The 21,358-nt window shown below is 38.1% G+C and overlaps 2 protein-coding genes across 2 annotated transcripts; one reads left to right on the top strand and one right to left on the bottom strand.

The window, feature by feature from the left end:
- Positions 1 to 401: 401 nt before the first annotated feature.
- LOC140144020 (arylsulfatase-like) lies at positions 402 to 3,034 on the bottom strand. Its single transcript, XM_072165849.1, has 3 exons — positions 2,890 to 3,034; positions 2,123 to 2,287; positions 402 to 670 (listed from the first exon to the last, which is right to left on the bottom strand). The coding sequence occupies exons 1-3, from the start codon at positions 3,032 to 3,034 to the stop codon at positions 402 to 404; spliced, it is 579 nt and encodes a 192-aa protein (XP_072021950.1).
- Positions 3,035 to 9,397: 6,363 nt separating this feature from the next.
- On the top strand, positions 9,398 to 20,156 carry LOC140144021 (arylsulfatase-like). The gene is made up of 7 exons (XM_072165850.1): positions 9,398 to 9,674; positions 15,198 to 15,347; positions 16,273 to 16,385; positions 17,356 to 17,512; positions 17,902 to 18,066; positions 19,424 to 19,693; positions 19,780 to 20,156. Exons 1-7 carry the CDS (start codon positions 9,398 to 9,400, stop codon positions 20,154 to 20,156), a joined length of 1,509 nt encoding a protein of 502 aa, XP_072021951.1.
- The last annotated feature ends 1,202 nt before the right edge of the window (positions 20,157 to 21,358 follow it).

The raw sequence follows: 21,358 nt of genomic DNA on the forward strand, positions 1-21,358 counted from the left end.
GTTACAAGTACAGACTGGGAATGTTTCTGGGGTGCAGCATGGAACGTTAGCGTTAGATTTGCTATCTAGTAAGGGAGGCGCGATGACCATATCAGCTGGGCATCATTTCATCCAAGACAGCTTTGTGTTCGGGAAGAGATACGTTCAAAGGATATGCTTCATTGGGATCTTTGCAAATATTGTACATCAATGGAGTTTCGTAGTTAGTGACACATCCTGTTTCATTACAACCCCCACATTTGACGTTGTTATCCAATGGAAACCCGCCATCTCCACATCGTCCTGGTTCTGCGTAGTTAGCCTCCTTTGTCCAAGTTTGCTGCGTAGTAAAATGGAACTTGTAATTGCCATACCGGACTGCAAACAGTTGTGCTTCGCAATAGAATACCAACATGCGAGGCTCACTGTCCCTTACCACATGCTCTTTGTAGTTGAAGTTGTTTCTCAGCCACTGGTTCTGGTTTAGGTTCAGGCGACCAATTGAACAGCGTTGAAGATATATCTTGCCCGTCCATTTTCCTATCATCAGGAACCGAACCGCCCACGATGCTCATCAACGTTGGGAATTGACTGACTACTTCATCACTAATTTTTGCTGGTGGGATGTGGCCTGTCCAGCGGAAAATTCCAGGAACGCGGATGCCGCCGTCCCAGAACTGCATTTTACCACCTGTAAGAGTAAATATGTTATGACAAAAATAAAATACTTTTGGTTGAGGTGCTTAGGCATAAATTGGACCTTGTATTTAAAGTAGTAAAGATATGAGCGAAAACCACTTTCAGTAGCGGTGTCACAAAAGCTTTTTCACATAACTTCCCAATATAATTTTAGCAGTGGCAGCGAAAGCATTAAAAATTAGAGGAGGGGTGGGAGTCTTTGGACCTTCATATTTTACTCCTGTTTTTCTGGGACTTTTGTCAATTTCAGACCATTTTCAGACCAAATAAGGTAACTTTTGCTATTTTGGGGGCAATTTTACCTTATTTGGTCCCAAAACACGGCGTTTTTCGTACAAGATATTCACAGGACAATAATAGCTTTGTTTTTTCTTCTGTTATGATTTTTAGGGGGGACGTGACGTATCACCCCGTCCCCAACCCGCTTCCGCCACCTATGAATTTTAAAATGACGACCGAGATCAATAGTAACAGCATTTTAGCTTGTGTATAATGTGATGTGCTTCCTTACAATCAAGGGGAAACTCCATAATATTATTATGCAAGAGTAAACCCAACATATTGTGTACAATAACATGATCAGTCACATATTTGTGTATTGTAGGAAACCTCCAGATATCAGAATGTTTTACAATATAAAATGGTTAAGTCTGTCATCAGTGGCAGGAAATTCCCAACTTTGGGCTTTGCTCTAAAAGCGAGAAGAATTAAGCAAGCCATTTTCGTGTAAGATTTATGGATTGTTGGATTGGCTGTGAATGTGATTGCAGCCGTGCTTTCAAAGAAGAGTACGTGACGTGCAAACCAGTCATTTGTTTTCCGTAGCCAATTTGTTACTACTCCAACTAGAACGAAGTAGATTTAGAGTACGCCAAACGTGTACATATTTCCCAAAAATGGGGATATTTTTTTTCTGTCGACATGCTGAAGTCTGGTTTATAAACAATACATTATGTCATCAGTTAAAATGAAAGAGCACTTGCAATACTGTTCCTAAAGAAAGTGAGTGAATGGTAAAAGCGGGGCACTCACTTTTTTTTGGTTGGGGTGTACCACCGCCAGTTCCGAACTTGGAGTCTAGGGAATTGATCGGTCGGACAAAAAAGGTTTTAGCATTGACAGTAGTTTTAGAAATTGTCATCTGTGCTAAGATTTTGTATGCAAAGGATTATGTTAGTTGTCTCCAAGTTTACAGTGGACTTCATGGGTCATAAGTTTGACAATACTTCAGAAAAAATGTACCGGTAGTTTGCGTAACGTTGCATGCAGAAACACTAGTAGACACAGCGGTTTTTTCTACGGACACACTCCCTTGATCCCCTTTGCTCAACTTTCTAGCGCCTTCGCCCCGAAGGGTGTGGTATTCTGTATCCTTGCACTGGGTGCCACACCCGGCGTCACTTATCCTAGCTACGCCCCTAGTATGGGCCTGATGGAAACCTACCTTTTAGAACGCCCGCATCACCTCCCTCATTGCAGAGTTGTAAATGAGGACCATTATCAGCAGTGAAGATTGAAATGGTGTTGGAGTCCTCACCCAAGCGTTTTACTTCGTCCATTATGGCTCCAACTGACCACGACATTTCACGAATCATGTCACCGTACCGACCTATTGTTATTAATTGTTATTAATATAAAGACAATGTAAAACTGTACGACATCAAAGAAAGTTATCTGCAAATTAATGACTTTGAAAATGCAATGTATACGAAGAACAGACGATTAAGGAGCCGTTCACAAACACTTGTTAGGGGGGGGCTTGATGCAAAAGGGGGCCCTTAAAATTTGACCCTCCTAAGGGGGGCCCTGACAAAAATGACCACAAATTTTCCTGGGATTCATAGGTTTATATGCTTTTCTATGGGGTTGACCCATAAATTTCACGTCAAAAAGGGGGGCCCTGAAATTTTTGAGACCTCAAAAGGGGAGACCCCGAACAATTTTCACGATGACATTTTTTTGCATCAGGCCCCCCCTAACAAGTGTTTGCGAACGGTCCCTAAGGAACTTGGGGGTGGGGGAAGAGGAGAAACGGAGAATTTATTATATTTTGGATCGCTCATTAACATCGGTAGTTATAGCACCATTGAAATTAGATGAAGATTGGCTATTTCAGGGACGGTGCCTAACATACCAATCAATGTTAAGAAATAAGACGGTAAAAAAGCAGACTAGCTGGCCTATTTTTTTGCCTAAATGTAATCTATTTACCTCTCTTAGATGAACTTCTAAATCCAAAATTACTATATACATCAACGTGTGGTTGGGCGATACCGTAGTACAAGAAGAATGGTTTCCTTTGTTGCTGACAATCCCTCATGAAGTCAATAGCGTCATCTACGAAAGCTTCACTCATGTGGTCATGCGAGTATGGCTGTTGGTAAATAGTGGCGTTCTTGTACAGCATGCAGATCAAACTTTCTGGAGAGGACATATGCCACTGTAAATGAAATCCAAAATATTAAATTATATTAAAATGATAGATTCCGGGGATAGATTGTGATTGGATTCAATGAATTAAGTTTAGTAATTGATTTAGTTCTAGAGAATTTTTCTTTATTTTGGCCATTTTTAGATCATCAGAAACTCAAGACCATACATTTTATGTACAACACCTTTCTTTACCGATCCGGTCGTTTGACAAATACATCGTTCGATTTGTATTTCCTGTTTGTCAACAGACAAAAATTACAACACAGTGGAGTGACCTATGGGCCGGACATATTGTGCACTGTAATCCACCAAATCACACGTAAGCCGCAAAGTTCAATGTCCGAATGAACTGAAATTTTCGAAAGAGACTTTTTTTCGTGAATAGCTATTGCACCATACCATAAAAAGGGGATGCGAGAATCGGGAAATACCCTTTTAAGATTAAGAAGTGCCCGCGGAAGGGTATCATATTACACTTATAGCTATCAAGTATCAAGCAGTAGTGGCGTGTCCATGGTTGGATTTGGGGCTTAAGTTTCAATAGACCTTTTTTTGGTAACTCCCATAAGCCTTTGCGAGTACACCTGAGATGTCGTCATTTGACGTCACGCCGATCTTAGCCAATGCGCACATCGTTTAGCGAACATCGTAACTTCGCATTGCAAGTCGGCGTGACGTCAAATGACGACATCTCAGGTATACTCGCAAAGGCTTATGGGAGTTACCGAAAAGGTCAATTTACTGCCACATCATCTAAAAACAGCTTATATTTTGGGCACATTTCAACGGTGCCACCGGGTGTACTCCGAGCCCCGGGATAGCCGGTAGCCAATACCGTAAAACTCGATACTATCGAGCGCTTTTGAAAACATGAAAGTCCGGTGCTTTACCAACTGAGCTAATGGGGTTGAGACACAAATTTGCTGGTTTACTTGTTCGTATATAACTATGTGTATCGATGATTTGCTCAAAACCCTTTTTGTGGATCGGGCACTTTATGTTTGCATGTTTTAAAAGCGCTCGATAGTAAGCACATATGCTAACTATCGAGTTTTTACGGTAAACAGTGATATACCTTTTCTTCGTCACAATGCCAGCCATTACTTAGAGGTAGATTTGTGCCAACATAATCGAATCCATGGTTGTAAGGCAGATGTTCCCCGTCATTATGGCTGTGTGCGTTGACACCTGTAGTTAGATGGAGGTACTACTTATTAAAAGATGTCTCCGTCAATCACAACATTATGCCTTATATTATTATCAAGCATGAATCACATGGTTTTATTTAAAACAAATCATATTGACTATAAAAACGAATGAAAACAGTCGACTCTCAACACGCGATATTCAAAATTCCCGCGCCGAAATTGTCTAGTGCAATGACGTCATGGTTATTCATGCTGATTGTTGCCAGCCTTCATTGTATTTATGGGATGTCATTGTACTGGATAATTTTAGCGCACGGGAATTTTGAATATTAGAGAGATTGCGGAGAGGCGTTCACGGGAAACGCCATACGGGTTACGGATTTCTGCATTTTGCGGTAGAACGTCATAGTCCCGTTCACATCCAAACTAGCCTCCTACACAGCCAGTTTGTGTCGGTCCTAACGCTCGTCGTTCCTAGTATGTTCGTGATAGCCACATAGGGTCTGAACCAAGACTACGTGTAAACGCAATTGCAGTCATGATGGCGCTATGCTGAGACAAATAATCTAAAGGTAATACGAAGCACCCATTGATTCACCTTGGGTGCATCGAACCAGAGAAGATTATCTTCTTTCATCGAACTACTTTCCTCGGTATTGATATGTAAATACGACTGGCTGTATCTATAATGCTCTAAGCATTCAGTCCAGATTAGCGATATTTGAGTTTTGCGGGCTATTGGAAAATGAGTATAGGCCTATTCGCCACTTGCACGGTTCCGCCATTATGCACTATATGCGGGAGAGCCTCGAACTGGCAGCATACATGAAAGGAAGAATTACGTAACCTTACACAGAATGTTATATGTCTGGTTCAATTCCCACTCATCTATGCTGCCAGTTCGAGGCTCTCCCCGCACATAGTGCATAATGGCGAAACCGTGCAAGTGGCGAATATGTTCAAACGTGTATGCTATTTGTCTAAATAATCTAAACAGAGTTTGGTGTTGGATGCCTGGGAAGTCTTGGTGTATATTATTCGAATAACAAGAAACAAACTCCATTATCATATAAATAATACCCTGTTTACTTTCTAAAGCAAAATGAAAATAGATAATCTAATATGACTAGTTCGATTACTACCCAGCAAACACAAATATATTACAGAAAACGTTAAATGTCGGGTTAAAGGTTATGTGAGGGTCAAGGGCATTAAAAAAGTTTTAATAACATTCAAAAAACCCTTTGTTCTAAACTTGCTGATAAACGTTCTAACACAATAGACACTTAAATATGTTTGCCAAATGATATTTTACTATAGCATTTCGAATTTTGGCTTAAAATGTTGTTGTATTATTTTTTCAGTATAACACGAGTTTTCATGATTTTTATATAAACATGCATCGATATGTTATCAAAACGTTTTAACAAAAACCAAAAACACATGCATTATCATGTTTTAAAAACATTTTGGAGTTTGCTGAATAGTATCCATAAGCAAAACACTTTGACAGCTGTTTAATGCACAACGAAAAAGCAAGGCGAAAAATAGCGTTGCACGAACTTCTGTTCCCCGTCCCAAACAGACAATTATACCTCATTTATGCCGTAACACGACACAATCTTGCCTAAAACGCCTCTTCGCAAGCTGATTTTTGGACGGCATTTTCCACACACAAATGAATAGGCAATCTGCCCGTTCGAATTCGCGTCGAAAAAAATCGAAACTTGTTCACTTCTTCTTGTCTATACGAGATCAAATTTTAACCCCCAAAATGGATTTTATTACATGTCGGACTCTACTTGTTCTATTAGGATACTTTGATTCGTTTCATAACATGATAAACATAACATTTTTCTGCATTTTATAATGCGTTTTTTTGTCATTTTGGAACGTCATTTTTTGCTACCAACCGCAACGTAATCGCCTTACGGTAATTCCACGATTGACCAATTCACAATAGATTTCACCCTCTAGAGGGCATAATAACCGATTTTCGACTAATGTAGCTTGCTGTTCGCGTTCCCGTGTCACGTTTCACGTAAATTTCGCAATCTCTCTATTGCGTGTTGAAAGACGGCTGTATTAATTCGTTTTTATGGTCAACATGAGTTTGTCTTAAATAAAACCACGTGATTCGTGATTGACAGTTAGTTTTCTAACATATAAAGTATAATTCTAATACCTTTGAAAACAACATGATGGCATCTAATTTGTTAACTTATTAACTTTATTCAGTGTCGTCATGATCCTATGCACTCTCTTGGGCGAATAGTAGTAAGTATCCGTTCGTGACGCGTGTTTATTTTATATGCAACCATAATGGGCCGCAAGACACTAAAACCTGATCCTAACCCTAACCCTAACTTACCCTAAACACTAACCCTAAGGGTTGGTGGTGTTGCGGGCCATTATGGTGTCAGAAAGAAATTAAGCGCAGGGGACTGGTTTTTGACATGATCAAAAACTTCCGCATGTCGCCTCCGTGAAAGACGCATGACCTCACGGTTCGCTTGTTTGTCCAATTCGATATTCCAAATGACAGTAAAACTTGATTTTAGTGTTTCGTCAAATCCCAAGTGGCTAGGCCAAAATTATACACCAAAACAGACGAAAAATGTTCAAAGTTAGCCCAATTGAATAAGTTACCTTACAAGAATTGCTTGAAGCCATATTTTACCATTTCCTCTTTGCTATTAAAGGAGGACGATCTCAATATTGTCTTTTTTCAAACTTCTGATTTTTGCATATTTTTTAGAAACATACCCTGCAAAAATCAAGGCTCGTTGTTGAAGTTGTTTAGTATTGTTACAAAATTTTAGTGATCGAACTAATAGTCGAACGTGTACATGGTGTACGCGATGTATATAACACTGTACATGCTATGCGTGCCATAAGGTCATAACACATTTGACCGACCTCAGTCACGATCGACAGAGTCATACGTATTGGCGACACAAGAGGCGGAAATAGGGTAAATTCAAATGCCAAAATTCACTTTCATTTGGGGCTAAAATAGTTCCAGTCAAAGCGCCATAGAATATGCTCGCCTCTCTCAATTTAAATGCTTCCGCCGCCACTGATTGGCGACATATGTGATATTTCCGAGTTCCGACTGATTTTGCTTGATCGCATCACATATGCGCTGGAATTAAAGACAAAAATAGCCCACGATGATGTGCGTTTAGAGAGTTGGGGAAAATCATGATTCGTCCATGCAATGTCGATCAATATTAGCAACATAGTAGTATTTTTAAAGAAAAATATCCGATTTTTAAAATTGTATTGATTTGAATTCAGCGCGAAGATAATGGCGGGTTTTAGATGTCATAATGCTGGCGTAATAACCATATAATAATTGTTGAGACGTAACTTTAGTACATCTTGTACCTCTAATACCATCAACAATAGTCAAGATATCAAAACTTTCTTATCATTTTCATATTTAATTACCATCAACTACAATTATTTTTACATGTATACTAATAAAACGCCATTAGAATACATATACTAGTATTTGATTCCCGATTCATCAAGTCTGTTTCCATGTCCAAAACGCATCCAGTCTCCTCTCTGGATCAGACGCATCTCTTTTTAAATGGATTTTTATTTTCTCTGATTTATGTCATTTTATAACAGTTTATCAACTTCAGACAATTGTTTCACGCTGATGTCAAGTTGTCTTATTTATAGACAAAGTTAAATATTTACCTGAACTTGAACCGATTTATAATTGCAGGGCTTTTCCGTTCAAAACCCACACTATACCCTTGTGTCAGATGTTTGAAATATCTTCGACAGGGGGAGTATGAATTTCAAATGGAATGAACACATTAGGCAGCTCCATTTGCTAGAGGGTGCATGAAATTCAAATGGAGCTGCCTAATGTGTTCATTACATTTGAAATTCATACTCCCCCTGTGGCAGATATTTCCAAAATCATCCGCAGGGGTAGTGAGGATTTTAAATGGAATTGCCCAATTTACAGTCCCTGACTGTTTAGCAGTATCCATGGTATCGGCCCAGATAAAGGTGTTTGGGGTAATGGCCACAATATACAAAACCCTTATAATACTAACACCATCTACCAATATATTTTTCACCACTACAACACCACGCTTTTTTATTATTAAAGTGTCCTACTTTTTTTTTCTTTTTTTTTATTTCAATGTTTATAATTTTTATTCATTTCAGCAAACAAATCAACAACAAATCACAAAAAAAGCAGCAAGAATTAGAAATATTAGTAATACAAAATTATGCAGTCACACTATACATTCTAAGTTTACATAATAAAATAACCATATCAGTCCCGATTCCCGAAAGAAATAATACAGTTACACATTACTAAACAATACAAGCTAAAACTGAAACTAATATCATTAGATGCCAAATCTCCATTTACGAAAGTGGCAAGAGAGTAAAATTGTCCCACTTAACTTAAGAATACTACACCCTGCCCAATTTTGTGCCTATTTTTGCATTTTTCTCAAAAATTATAGCGCATTGGGGACAAGTAAGATATGTATATTATAGGGGCAAGGAATACAACTACTGCACTGGAAATTTTATTTCAGCACAGGCAATAGTTGTGGAGTTACAGTCAAAAATGAGGGAAAACCAATATTTGATCAATAAATCAATAACTACTTGCCTTGAGTAGCTAAATTTTCAGTGCAGTAGTTGTAGTCTTTGCTCCTATAATATACATATCTTACCTGTAACCAATGAGCTATAATTTTGAGAAAAATGCAAAAATAGGCATAAATTGGCCAGGGTGTAGTACCCCTTAACACTAATACTTTTACATAGAAGCTTTAAAATATTAAATAATGTTAATCATTTGATTTGATAAAGGTCTATGATGATAAAGTTTATTTAAAGTTATATTATCTTGCAAAAATATAGTGCGTATTGCCTACATTGCAAGGATCAAAAGCTCTTTGTTGCATGTGTGGTGCAGGAGCATAATATGACTCACCCATAGGCAAAAGACAATCCAAACCAAATACAAGGTAAAGCGCCTCAGGGAGCCTTAGGGCGCCTTTTAATTACAATAAACACGTGATCAAACGTGCATAAAACCAGTTCAATACTACCCATGCACCGAAACAGTTACTATAATTTCACTAAGAAGAATGGATGCAGACAAAATCGGTACGGTGTTGCTCCTGTGTATTACACTTCCAGTTGTCAAAGCTAGTAAATCCTCTCCAGAATCTGAGTGCGGGGCACCTAGACCAAACATAATACTTTTCAATGCTGATGATATGGGATATGCGGATATAGCTTCTTATGGACATCCTTCACAGGAGTGGGGTCCCATCGATGATATGGCGATACAAGGAATGCGATTCACAAATTTTTACGCACCTTCTTCAACTTGTACTCCAAGTCGAGCAGGTCTTCTGACAGGTGAGTTCCAACCCGAACACGGGGTTATTTTTTACGTAATTTGAAACAAAGGAGATGGATAAAATTAAAAACAAAAGAGATAATTTGTTCACTCGGGACGTATTTTTAGCACTGTGCATTTGTGGGTATTTCATGTCATGTCATATAGAAAAGACGAAAAATAAACAAACTGGTGTTAACCCTGGCCCTGAATTATGAAGAGGCTTTGTGCCTCATTAATGATGGCTATATTTTATTTATCATGTTTATAAAGAACATTTTAGAAATTTATATTGAATCAAAATAATTAAAAAAATATATCCCTACCTAGATCTTGATATCTATAGTTTTTAAAAATCAATAAAATAAAATATTGCTGAAGAACTGAATATTTTGTTAGTAACGCAGCCATTGTAAATACACTTAGCTTCAGAACTAATAAATGTATTCGCAATAATAAAACGATGATTTATTTACGCGCATCAAAATTCAGATTTTGGCACCTTTGTCAATGTTAATATAGATGTGCTAACATAGCCTGCTAGCGGTTCAGCCGAAAGCTGTGTATTAAGACAAAATATAAAGGCATTTACATGTAATCTGTAATTTATATACTGTCAGTAAGCTTCCGTAGGTTATATATATTAGCTACATGTATTTGAATGGGGTTTCAGCTTCGTCAATACTGCTATTTTCTTTGTTTTTGCCAAATTTTCATTTAAAAATACCAAATGACAGTTTGAATGACTTATCCTTGACTTTTAAGCAATTTTAAAACAATTTTTTATTTTTTCACACTTGCGCTGGGATCACTGAACATGCTGAATGGGTCTTAACATTTTTCTCCTCCGCATTTAAACTATATGACCTCTGCCATTGTTTACAGGACCAGCAACATTGTATATAGTAGTCATGCAAAGTACGTATTTTTTTCGTAAATTTCCATGGCTATTATACACACCTTCCGATTTTTTTGTACTAAAAATCACACATATCACAAAACTAAGCGACTTTCCATAGGACTAAGGTCGTCTCGCAATGCACCAGCACCTCTCTGCAGAAAAACTGTCCTGGGAAAGGACAGCAGCGTCACAGCAACGGAAATTGGCCCTTTTTTACTTCAACAAGAAGGGGCTTTTAGAAGAAAAAAGTCACTGCACGTTTATACCAACAGTGCTCAAAGTAAAGTTTATCAATCTAATGATATGCACTTAAAGTTAAAAATTGATTCATGTCTGGTTCACTAATCATGTATTTCCATAATTCATTTAATTGACTCCGGGAATTGACTTGTCAATATTTTTTTTAATTACATACAGCTCCATGAAAGTAAGTACACACTGGAATCATAAAAGTTTATGGTATTGATGGTATTGATATGCAAAAACGAATACAAACTCTGCAAAAATGCATAAAATGCACACAGGTGCCTACAATTGCACGAAATTAATATCTGTAAAATGTAATAAACAATTTAAGAAAATCCTTTTGATTTACTTAGAAGGGTAGGTTTCATAATTGAATTGCTATTTTTGATAACTCCATAAAAGTACACAGAACCTCTTTATTAAAATAATGTTGGGGAAACAATGATTTGTTGTACCTCAAAATAAAAGGGGTAAAGGTTTTGGGCATGTCGAAGGGGGAGGGGCATTTATTTGGCATGGCCAAAGGGGGCAAGCGATTTGTGGCAGACCATTTTGAGAATTCGCCACCCCAGGGGCAAACATGATTATTGCACAGTCCCTTATATATTGACCATTTAAAGTTTGCAAATTGGGAACCCAAAAATTTGGCATGTGCATAGGGGGGGGGGGGTGGGCAAAGATTTTTTGGCAGGCCGAGAGGGGGGAAGCAAGAGGGCACGTCATTTGAAAATTTTACCCGGGGTGCTCATAATAACAGGCCCTTATCAAGGTATTAGTATGTTTGGATATTTACTATGCATGCATTTTAACAACCCCACTTTTTCTCTGGGTCGAAATATGTATAGAATATTAGAATGTAAACATATGTAAGCTTGTTTGACCTTACATTCGAGTAAAATTTTGGTTATTTAAGGATGGAGTATGAACGTTTGGACAGTATTTATTGTGGGACATTAGAGCACATCAGACATATCGAATTGCATTCTGAATACGAAGAATGTCCTTCTGATATCAAATAATTTAGATTTTTGAAATTCGCAATGTAATACACATTTTATGGCAAATAATTAAAATTGATAGTTTTGATATTTAACAGTACTCGAAGTAAACTTTATAAATCTGATGATTTATACTTAAAGTGTATGTAGGTGGGATGAAAAGCCGACGATCAATTGAAAATCTTGACCTTTCGTATTGAAGTTTTTTTCCCAAAACATCAAAAAATATTAGGTCTTCAGGGAAAAAAATCCATATCTTCAGTATGAAAGGTCAAAATTTTCAATTGATCGTCGGCTTTTCCTCCCAGCTACATACACTTTAAGAATATAGCATTATTAGATTTATAAAATTTACTTCAAGAACTGTTATATATCAAAAATGTGAAAAATATTAAATTTTAATAATTTGTCATAAAATTTGTATTATATCGTGAATATCAAAATTATTTGATATTATAGAAAGACATTCTTCGTATTCAGAATGCAATTCGATATGTCTGATGTGCTCTCATGTCCCACAAAAAATACTGTCGAAACGCTCAAGACGCTCATTCCAGATCCCTTAAAAGGTTTTCCTGTACATAAATTGCTATCACTCGGAACGCTCACTGACCACCCTCTATTGTTATGCGTAGTCGTGCTGGAAGTCGATGATACATGTTGAAATGAAACCAACAGTTTTGACAGAATTTCCGTTTTGATTTTCACTTCAGACTGCTGAAATGTCCAACGCAGTACTTGTATTTCGAAAGCAAACAGCAGATATAATAGATATTTATATTGTGGCTTGGAGGATCATTCATCTATGGGCCATGGGTATATTTACGCGTTGATTTTGAAAAAAAACACCAAAACAATCGGAAGTGGAGAATGATGTGGTTTTCGCAATTTCTGCAAAATACGACGTGACGCGTAATACTTTGCATAGTGATTTTTTGTATGATTATGCGCTTTACATAATGTATTTTTTCTGGAGCTCAACATCTTCAGGCATGTAAATATTGTGATGTGCCCTGAGTAATTTAATTTGATGATTTATCTTTGTTTACAAAATTACATGAGTGATGACATTTTGGGGGATTTCCCCTCTCAAATTGAGCAAAACAAGTTGAATCATATCTAATTTAGAATATTTGGAAACCCCCCTGAGGATGTAAAGAGAAGATGATGTCACGGGATTCCCCTCAGGAAGTGATGTAATGAGAAAGGTTAATGCTATAATTAAGGCTTGGGAATTTCCACATTTGGCTATTAATATTTGGGATTTCCCCCTGCTTGATATATAAGAAAATGTAAACACAATTATTGACACAGTTGATAGTGTTGATCTGGGCTATGCTTACAGTCCAATTCCTTGAAAGAAAGGAAATTACAAACCAGAAATATTTTATGTAGTCAAAGTACTACTATTTACCAGTGTTGTCGGAGAAGATCTAGAATACGTCAAAGAACGTTATTCTTCCAAGAAAGGAAATATATTCTTCTGTCGACTTGCTGAAGTCTGGTATTTTGATTCAACGCAACTGTCAAAATAAGTGGGGACAGCTGCATCGCAGTCCTGCTTCCTGAAGATATTGTGTGAAAGGAGGAAATAGCACCAAATTTGGAGAAAGCAGCGCAAGGAGTTAAATTTGGAGAACTGCGCAAGGAGTTTAGCATAGGAGAACGGCGCAAGGAGTTTAGCATAGGAGGATGGCGCAAGGAGTTTAGTATAGGATAATTGCGCAAGGAGTTGTAAACGTGTTTGGAGAACACCATTTTCGTGTAAGGATTTTATACGCAAGGAGTTATCAATGCAAGTGTACAAAGGACTTCGCTGATTGTCGCAGGACAAGTGAATAGGGATATATTACATCAGTCGTCCAGAACATTACAAGAACTTTATGATCACCAAGAAGAAGAATGCTGGCTAAGTACAAAATAGATAAAGAGTGATTATATTTGATTAATGTATATGTGCATTTGTAGTCATTATATTGTACCAAACGAAACTTGCTTTCAATTAAAGACTTAGATTTTGTTAGCTTAAACGAACAGTGTATTTGTGTTGTGCATTCGTGTGAGTTCGGGTAAAAGGTGATTTTGGCCTTGAGTCAAGTACGACTCGTAACAAAATACACGTACACAATATTGCTGGGATTTATGTTTATGATGCTGAAATTAACTAAACAAATGCAGAAATAGAGACAGAATTTATGAGTAATTCACGATTTTCAGCGTTTATATCGCAGCTAAACATTTATATAAAACAACATATTTTTAATATTATAAACCAAAATGTGATATAAAAAAAAAAAAAAAAAACCCAGATTTTTGGGTCGGTCGATAAGGGCAAGTCAACTTATTTATTAAAGCCTTATTTCTCTCGACCTTTGTGGGAACTCCAATCATGTACCTCTCTACTGCCCTTACCTCTTGTGTTATTATTCCAAAGTTTTGATAAAGACATAATAAATGCGAGGATCACAAAGATCTCATGCCTGAGAAAATGCATAATCATAAGAAGCTCGGGCGCGTGAACTTCACTTTTTCATTTAAAGATAAAAAATAATAATATTTAATGGCTTATTTTGGTGTGGTACAAGAATTATTACACTCGATGGTGAAATATTTGTGTTTCACAATTAAAGCCATATTATAACATTATCATACAAAATGATTAGCATTTCTTTGCCATAAAATGTTAGTTTTTACTGTCAGATATATCCCCTTTTATTTTTGAGCCGAACAACTACGGCAAAGCAAAGAAAATTGGAATTTACTACCAGCGCGTATGTCGCCAATACGTACCACTCCTTCGGTCATGTTATGGTACGACCCTTTGTTGTGTAGATCACCGTCCCGCACGCCGTGTACGTACTGTGTGTTATGAACATCGTGTATGTGTTCGATTAATAATTCCATCGTAATAATAAGACGCCGGTTCCGGCGCTTTATTCAAAATCTCGGATTTTGACAAAACTACAGCACCTAGAGTCTTGACATTTGCAGGGTATATTGGTTAAATAAAGTACCATATAATCGTGTAAAAATGAATTTTAAAAAATCAGTGAGGGCGTCCTCAACAGCGAATGTTATAATATGGCTTTAAGGTGGTACTCCCGGGTGGTACTACACCCCCTGATAATGTTGTGACTAATTTTGCATTTTTCTAAATGAGGTACATTCTAGTGGTATCTCTTTTCTTACCATATATAATGTACCGCTTGTCTCGAGTCACTGAAATTCCAATGTAGCAACTGGATTCCTTGTCCCTATAATATACATAACATTTGTTACCAGTGTGTTATTATTTTGTGAGAAAAATCCAAAAACAGTCACAAATTTGTCAAGGGGTGTAGTACCACCTTAAAGCCAATCAGTTATAAATATTGCAAACACTACGTTTTAACATGCAGGAAGAATGCCACAACGCAGTGGTGTATATGGTGAAGGCAGAGTGTTCTTTCCATCTTCTACCAACGGTTTGCCTCGGGAGGACGTAACCATGGCAGAGGCCTTGAAAGACGAAGGTTATGCTACAGGCTTCGTTGGCAAATGGCATTTGGGTATGTTTGAAAAACATTGAGATCATCCTCCTCAGCAAATGTTACAACATGGCTTTAAGTAATTCTTAAGGTTAGCAACTATTTTAAACTGCTGCGATCTGGTAGTTCACACCATCTTGGTAATGGTAGTTTGGCATTGATCATTAATAGCGAATGTGTAGAAAAATTCAAATATCACAGAATATACTTGTGTAGGTCTTGTGGTTCTTGAGTTAAGTTGTAAAGAGGGCTGGAACAACAACACTTTTGTAAAACGTACATTACTCATTAACACAATAAATCAAGCAAGTGTTCATAGTGTATGATTTGTAGAATAAACTTTTGCAAAACATCAAAGTGTTATTTAAAAAAAATTGATTTAGATATTGAAAATCGATATTTTGGCTGCTTTGACCAACAATACCGCGTCTACCCTTAGGTAACTTATATTAATTGGGCTAACTTTGAACCTTTTTTGGCTGTTTTGGTGTCTACTTTTCGCTTAGCCCCTTGGTATTTGACGAAAAACTAAAATCAAGTTTCACTGTCACTTGGAATATCGAATCGGACAAACAAACGACCCGTGAGCTTATGCGTCCTTCGTGGAGGGGATATGAAGTTTTTGATGTGGTCATCATGTACGTTTTAGGTGGTTTCAAAAACCGTCCCACGCGCTTAATTTCTTTCTGAAACTATAATGGGCAGCAATATCACCAATCGTTTGGGTTAGGGTTTAGGTAAGTTAGGGTTAGGGTTAGGATTAGTTTTATTGTCTTGGGGGCCCATTATGGTTGCATATAAAATAAACAGGTACTAGAGAGTGCATATGATCATGATGATACTGTATTAAGTTAATAAAGCTAACATTAAAGATGTCCTCATGTTGTTTCCAAAGGTATTACCGTAGTGTTAACTAATTAATAACGGTACCTCCATCTAACTACAGGTGTCAACGCACACAGCCATAATGACGGGGAACATCTGCCTTACAACCATGGATTCGATTATGTTGGCACAAATCTACCGCTAAGTAATGGCTGGCATTGTGACGAGGAAAAGGTATATCATTGTATATTGGCTACCGGCTATCCCGGGGGCTCGGAGTACACCCGGTGGCTGAACCGTTGAAATGTGCCCAAAATATAAGCTGTTTTTAGATGATGTGACAGTAAATTGATTTTCGGTAAACCCATAAGCCTTTGCGAGTATACCTGAGATGTCGTCATTTGACGTCACGCCGATTTGCAAAGGCTTATGGGATTTACCGAAAAGGTCTATAGGGGAGCTGAAGCCTCAAAGCCATCACTGGACACGCCACTACTGCTCGATACTTGATAGCTAGTGTAATATGATACCCTTCCGAGGGTACTTCTTAATCTTAAAAGAGTACTTCCAGATTCCTCTTTTTATGGTATGATGCAATTTACGAAAAAAAAGCATCTTTCCAAAATTTCAGTTCATTTGGACATTGAATTTGCGGGTTGTGTATAATTTGATACATTACTTTGTCAAACGACCGAATCGGTAAAGAAAGGTGTTGTACATACGAGGCCACATGTCACAGGGGAAGTTGCCCAAAGTTGGCAAAATTCTCCAAAAATGCTTGAAACTTTTTAGTTACGTAAAGTTCCCCAAAGCTGTGCAAAGCTGGAATTACATCATTGACCTGCATTGGAAAGGTTTGGACAATTTTGTGAAATCCGCGCCAGCTTTACGCAGCTTGCATGGAGGGAAAAGCAATTTTGAGTAATTTTGAGCGTCTTTTAACTATACGTAATTTTCGTTAAACTTTGAATAACTTAACGCGATTTTAAGATGTTAAAAGGTTATTGCGAGTTTATGAAACTTTGAGTAACTTGACAATTTTTGACCACTTTGGGCATTTTTCCCTGAGACATGGGGGGGCGTCTCAAAATGGCAAAAATAACGGAAACTGCTCTAGAACTGAATCGCTTACTTAACTAAATTTATTGAATCAAATCACAATCTGATAATTAATATAATTTAATGTTTCGGATTTCATGTACAGTGGCATATGTCCGCCCCAGTAAGTTTGATGTGCCTGCTGTACAAGAACGCCACCATTTACCAACAGCCATACTCGCATTACCACATGAGTGAAGCTTTCGTTGACGACGCTATTGATTTCATGAGGGTTCTCAGCAACAAAGGAAGCCATTCTTCTTGTACTACGGTATCGCCCAACCACACGTTGATGTATATAGTAATTTTGGATTTAGAGGTTCATCTAAGAGAGGTAAACAGATTACAAATAGGCAAAAAAATTAACAAAAACATAAGGCCACCTGGTTTACTTTTTTATCGTCTTGTTTCTAAAACATTAATTGATTGGGGCCATGCTGCCGTCCTTGAAATAGCCAATCTACGTCTAATTTCAATCGTGCTATAATTACCGATGTTAATGAACGATCCAAAATATAATAAATTCTCCGTTTCTCCTCTTCCCCCACCTTCTGTTCTTCGTATACATTGATTTTTCAAAATCATTAATTTGCCGATAACTTACTATGATGTCGTACAGTCTTACATTATCTTAATTAATTAATAACAATAGGTCGTTACGGTGACATGATTCGTGAAATGTCGTGGTCAGTTGGAGCCATAATGGACGAAGTAAAACGCTTGGGTGAGGACTCCAACACCATTTCGATCTTCACTTCTGATAATGGACCTCATTTACAACTCTGCAATGAGGGAGGTGATGCGGGCGTTCTGAAAGGTAGGTTATCATCAGGCCCGTACTAGGGGCGTAGCTAGGATATGTAGCGCCCGGTGCAAATATACAGAATGCCGCCCTCTTCGGGGCGAAGGCGTCAGAAAGTTGAGCAAATCAGCGATTACAAATCGCCTTATTTTCTAGTATATCTGATCAAGGGGGGGGGGGGGTGTGCCCATAGAAATAATCGCTGTGTTCACTAGTGTTATTGCATATATCGTTGCGAAAAATGCCGCTACATTTTTTCTGAAGTATTGGCAAACTTATGTCCCATGAAGTCAATGTAGATTTGTGACAACCAAAATCCTCGCACAGATGACAATTTATAAAACAACTGCCAATCAAAACAATCATGATTGCCGCATTACAGTGAAAATTACCCGGACCTACAGGCGATGACCATTTTGATGGAAATACATGATTTTGAGACCTTCTTTGGGAATAAAATTGGAATCAAATGTTTGGAAAATACCTCAAATAATTATGTGCACGTCCTTGATCTAACAATAACTGTGGAATTGAGTAACCCACCACATTCAATGTAAATGTTTTTCTTTACGGCACTGAAATAAACCCACATTTTTGTGTGTTTGCTTTTATCATGTTCATGGCCATGATGGTGGGCATTTAAATGCTGCTGGTCGCTGCTATAATTATTAGCAGGTAGGTCTGGTAGGCATGGAATGCAGCCGACGAAAAGTAACGCCATAGGGATTACACGGCGATCGAGGTGGCGTAAGCTTAACGTTAGGTTAGGGTATTGTGTTTTGCGTGTTTTCCATAGTGATGTATAGTTTTGTATAATACTTATTATTTTCAGTTTGCCAGTAATATTATGTATTCATTTCTTTTGAAAAAAATATATATAAAAATCAAATCTATGTAGTTTACTACCGAAATTTCACTTCATTTGACAAAATATGATGAATGTCTGATTTACACAACTCGATTTTAAATTGGCATTTCTTCAAACCCGATTTTCTCGAAAAGTTGTTTATTCGCGGTACCCCACTACACGCTACTATGGAATACAGCCGACGAATTGCCCTGTACATTTGAATTTTGTACGAAAAACGCTGTGTTTTGGACCAAATAAGGTACAATTGCAAACTTCGCGCACACTGGACCACAGAATAGCAAAACATAAATCGTTTGGGGCCAAAATTGGTCTGAAATTGAAAAATGTCTCAGTTAAACAGTATAAACAGTAAAATATGAAGGTCCTTCGACTCCCTCCTCCCCCCTCAATTTTAATGCTTCCGCCGCCACTGCTAAAATTATACTTTAAATACAAGTTCTAATTTATGCCCAACCACCTCAACATGTAACCAAAAGTTCTATTTAATTTTTACTCTTACAGGTGGCAAAATGCAATTCTGGGAAGGCGGCATTCGCGTTCCTGGTATCTTCCGCTGGACGGGCCACATCCCACCTGCCAAAATTAGTGATGAAGTAGTCAGTCAATTGGACATCTTTCCAACGTTGATGAGCATCGTGGGCGGTTCGGTTCCTGATGATAGGAAAATGGACGGGCAAGATATTTCTTCAACGCTGTTCAATTGGTCGCCTGAACCTCAACCAGAACCAGTAGCTGAGAAACAACTTTACAAGGAGCATGTGATAACGAACAGTGAGCCTCGCATGTTGGTATTCTATTGCGAAGCACAACTGTTTGCAGTCCGGTATGGTAGTTACAAGTTTCATTTTACTACGCAGCAAACTTGGAAAAGGAGGGTAACTACGCTGAACCAGGACGATGTGGAGATGGCGGTTTTCCATTGGATAACAACGTCAACTGCGGGGGTTGTAATGAAACAGGATGTGTCACCAACTACGAAACTCCATTGATGTACAATATTTGCAAAGATCCCAATGAAGCATATCCTTTGAACGTTTCTCTTCCCGAACACAAAGCTGTCTTGGATGAAATGGTGCCAAAATTGGAGGCATTCAAGGCTGATATGGTCATCGCGCCTCCCTTACTAGATAGCAAATCTAACGCTAACGTTCCATGCTGCACCCCAGAAACATTCCCAGTCTGTACTTGTAACTACGTCTACGAAGGACCAGTCCCACATCCTGGTAGTGCATAGTCCCAAACATGCCAAGCTTCCGAAGAGATTTTAATATTATAAGAAGCAATATTTCATGGCTATGGTAAAATACGTGTTCAACATTAAATACCCGTAGCTCAGAAACTGCAATAGCAACAGTGCTGTAACTAATTACATTGATGTACCGTAGCCCCTAGACAAGGGCGTCAACCAGGAAGGGGGGAGGGCAAATCCCCCCACCTTTCGGCAAATGACCCATTTTTTGTTCTTTTCAGCCATTTTTTGACAATTCGGACCTATTGTTCCCCCACACACATTTCAAGCAGGATTGGCACTAATGCCCCTAGATATGCTTTTGGGTAGTACTGTCCCGACCCCAAACATGCCAAAGGTAAAGGTTAAAGTTTATGTGCTATAGGAAACAATAATGTGTGCAAAAAAAGTTACAACCCATGTCAACTGCTTCTTACTGAGCTCCTGGGCATTATATTTTGGGAGAGGTATTTGAACCCCGTATGTTGAATAGTAAGGTCCCTTTCTGAGTAGGTACAAGGACCCCTTCAGCATTCTCATGGCTACCCAGATGAAGCAGTTCTAAACATGTATAGCCGTCTTTGTGTGCAAATGTATGACCCCCAGCTGTCTAGTTTCCTTCAATTCTGCTTGCCTTTTTCTCAATATACAGGCCAGCGTGTTAATAAGCTTTTTACCTACGCTTGAGCATTTTGTTTGAGCCTGGTACCATCAGGTCCCAAACATGCGTTCCAAACCACACGATCTGGTAAAAGGTTGTCTTTCAACACACGGCTGGGGAGATCTTGTTTTATTATAAGGCTTTAGTTGTCTAGAACGCTTTTACACTCTTTAGGAAAAAAAAGGCTTCTAAAAATCTAAAAGACTTCGAGCCCGTAAATTGTTCTGGAAAAGCTCAGAAGAACCATGTTAGACAAGAATAGGCTCTGGAGTCCAGAAAGAACTATTTTGGGTTATCTCAATTTTCCAGAACCCTTTTCTTTTGAGGGTTCTACATACAGGGCAGCCAAGAACCTTTTTTTCTAAGAGTAAGTCTCCTCGTAGAAAATGAGTCGACCAGGGTGGGCCGATACCGATTTATTCTTTACCATACTACCTTCTCTTTCTATGCAACCAAAATCTCAGCTGAAAATGAAATGGTGCATCATGCCTCCTACAAACCTATACACACAATCAGAATTCAATTATGATGCTGATAGATTGTCCAC

Source organism: Amphiura filiformis, unplaced genomic scaffold, assembly GCF_039555335.1.
Source record: "Amphiura filiformis unplaced genomic scaffold, Afil_fr2py scaffold_37, whole genome shotgun sequence".
In the NCBI taxonomy this organism is placed as follows: domain Eukaryota; kingdom Metazoa; phylum Echinodermata; class Ophiuroidea; order Amphilepidida; family Amphiuridae; genus Amphiura; species Amphiura filiformis.

Excerpts from the sequence above, each read along its gene's own strand:
- LOC140144021 (XM_072165850.1), top strand. The coding sequence starts at position 9,398 with ATGGATGCAGACAAAATCGGTACGGTGTTGCTCCTGTGTATTACACTT. Across the intron at positions 9,675-15,197 it reads TCGAGCAGGTCTTCTGACAG|GAAGAATGCCACAACGCAGT; the intron begins GTGAGTTCCAAC and ends TTTAACATGCAG. Across the intron at positions 17,513-17,901 it reads CAAAGGAAGCCATTCTTCTT|GTCGTTACGGTGACATGATT; the intron begins GTACTACGGTAT and ends TAATAACAATAG.
- LOC140144020 (XM_072165849.1), bottom strand. The coding sequence starts at position 3,034 with ATGAGTGAAGCTTTCGTAGATGACGCTATTGACTTCATGAGGGATTGT. Across the intron at positions 2,288-2,889 it reads TAGAAGTTCATCTAAGAGAG|GTCGGTACGGTGACATGATT; the intron begins GTAAATAGATTA and ends TAATAACAATAG. Across the intron at positions 671-2,122 it reads TGATGCGGGCGTTCTAAAAG|GTGGTAAAATGCAGTTCTGG; the intron begins GTAGGTTTCCAT and ends TTACTCTTACAG.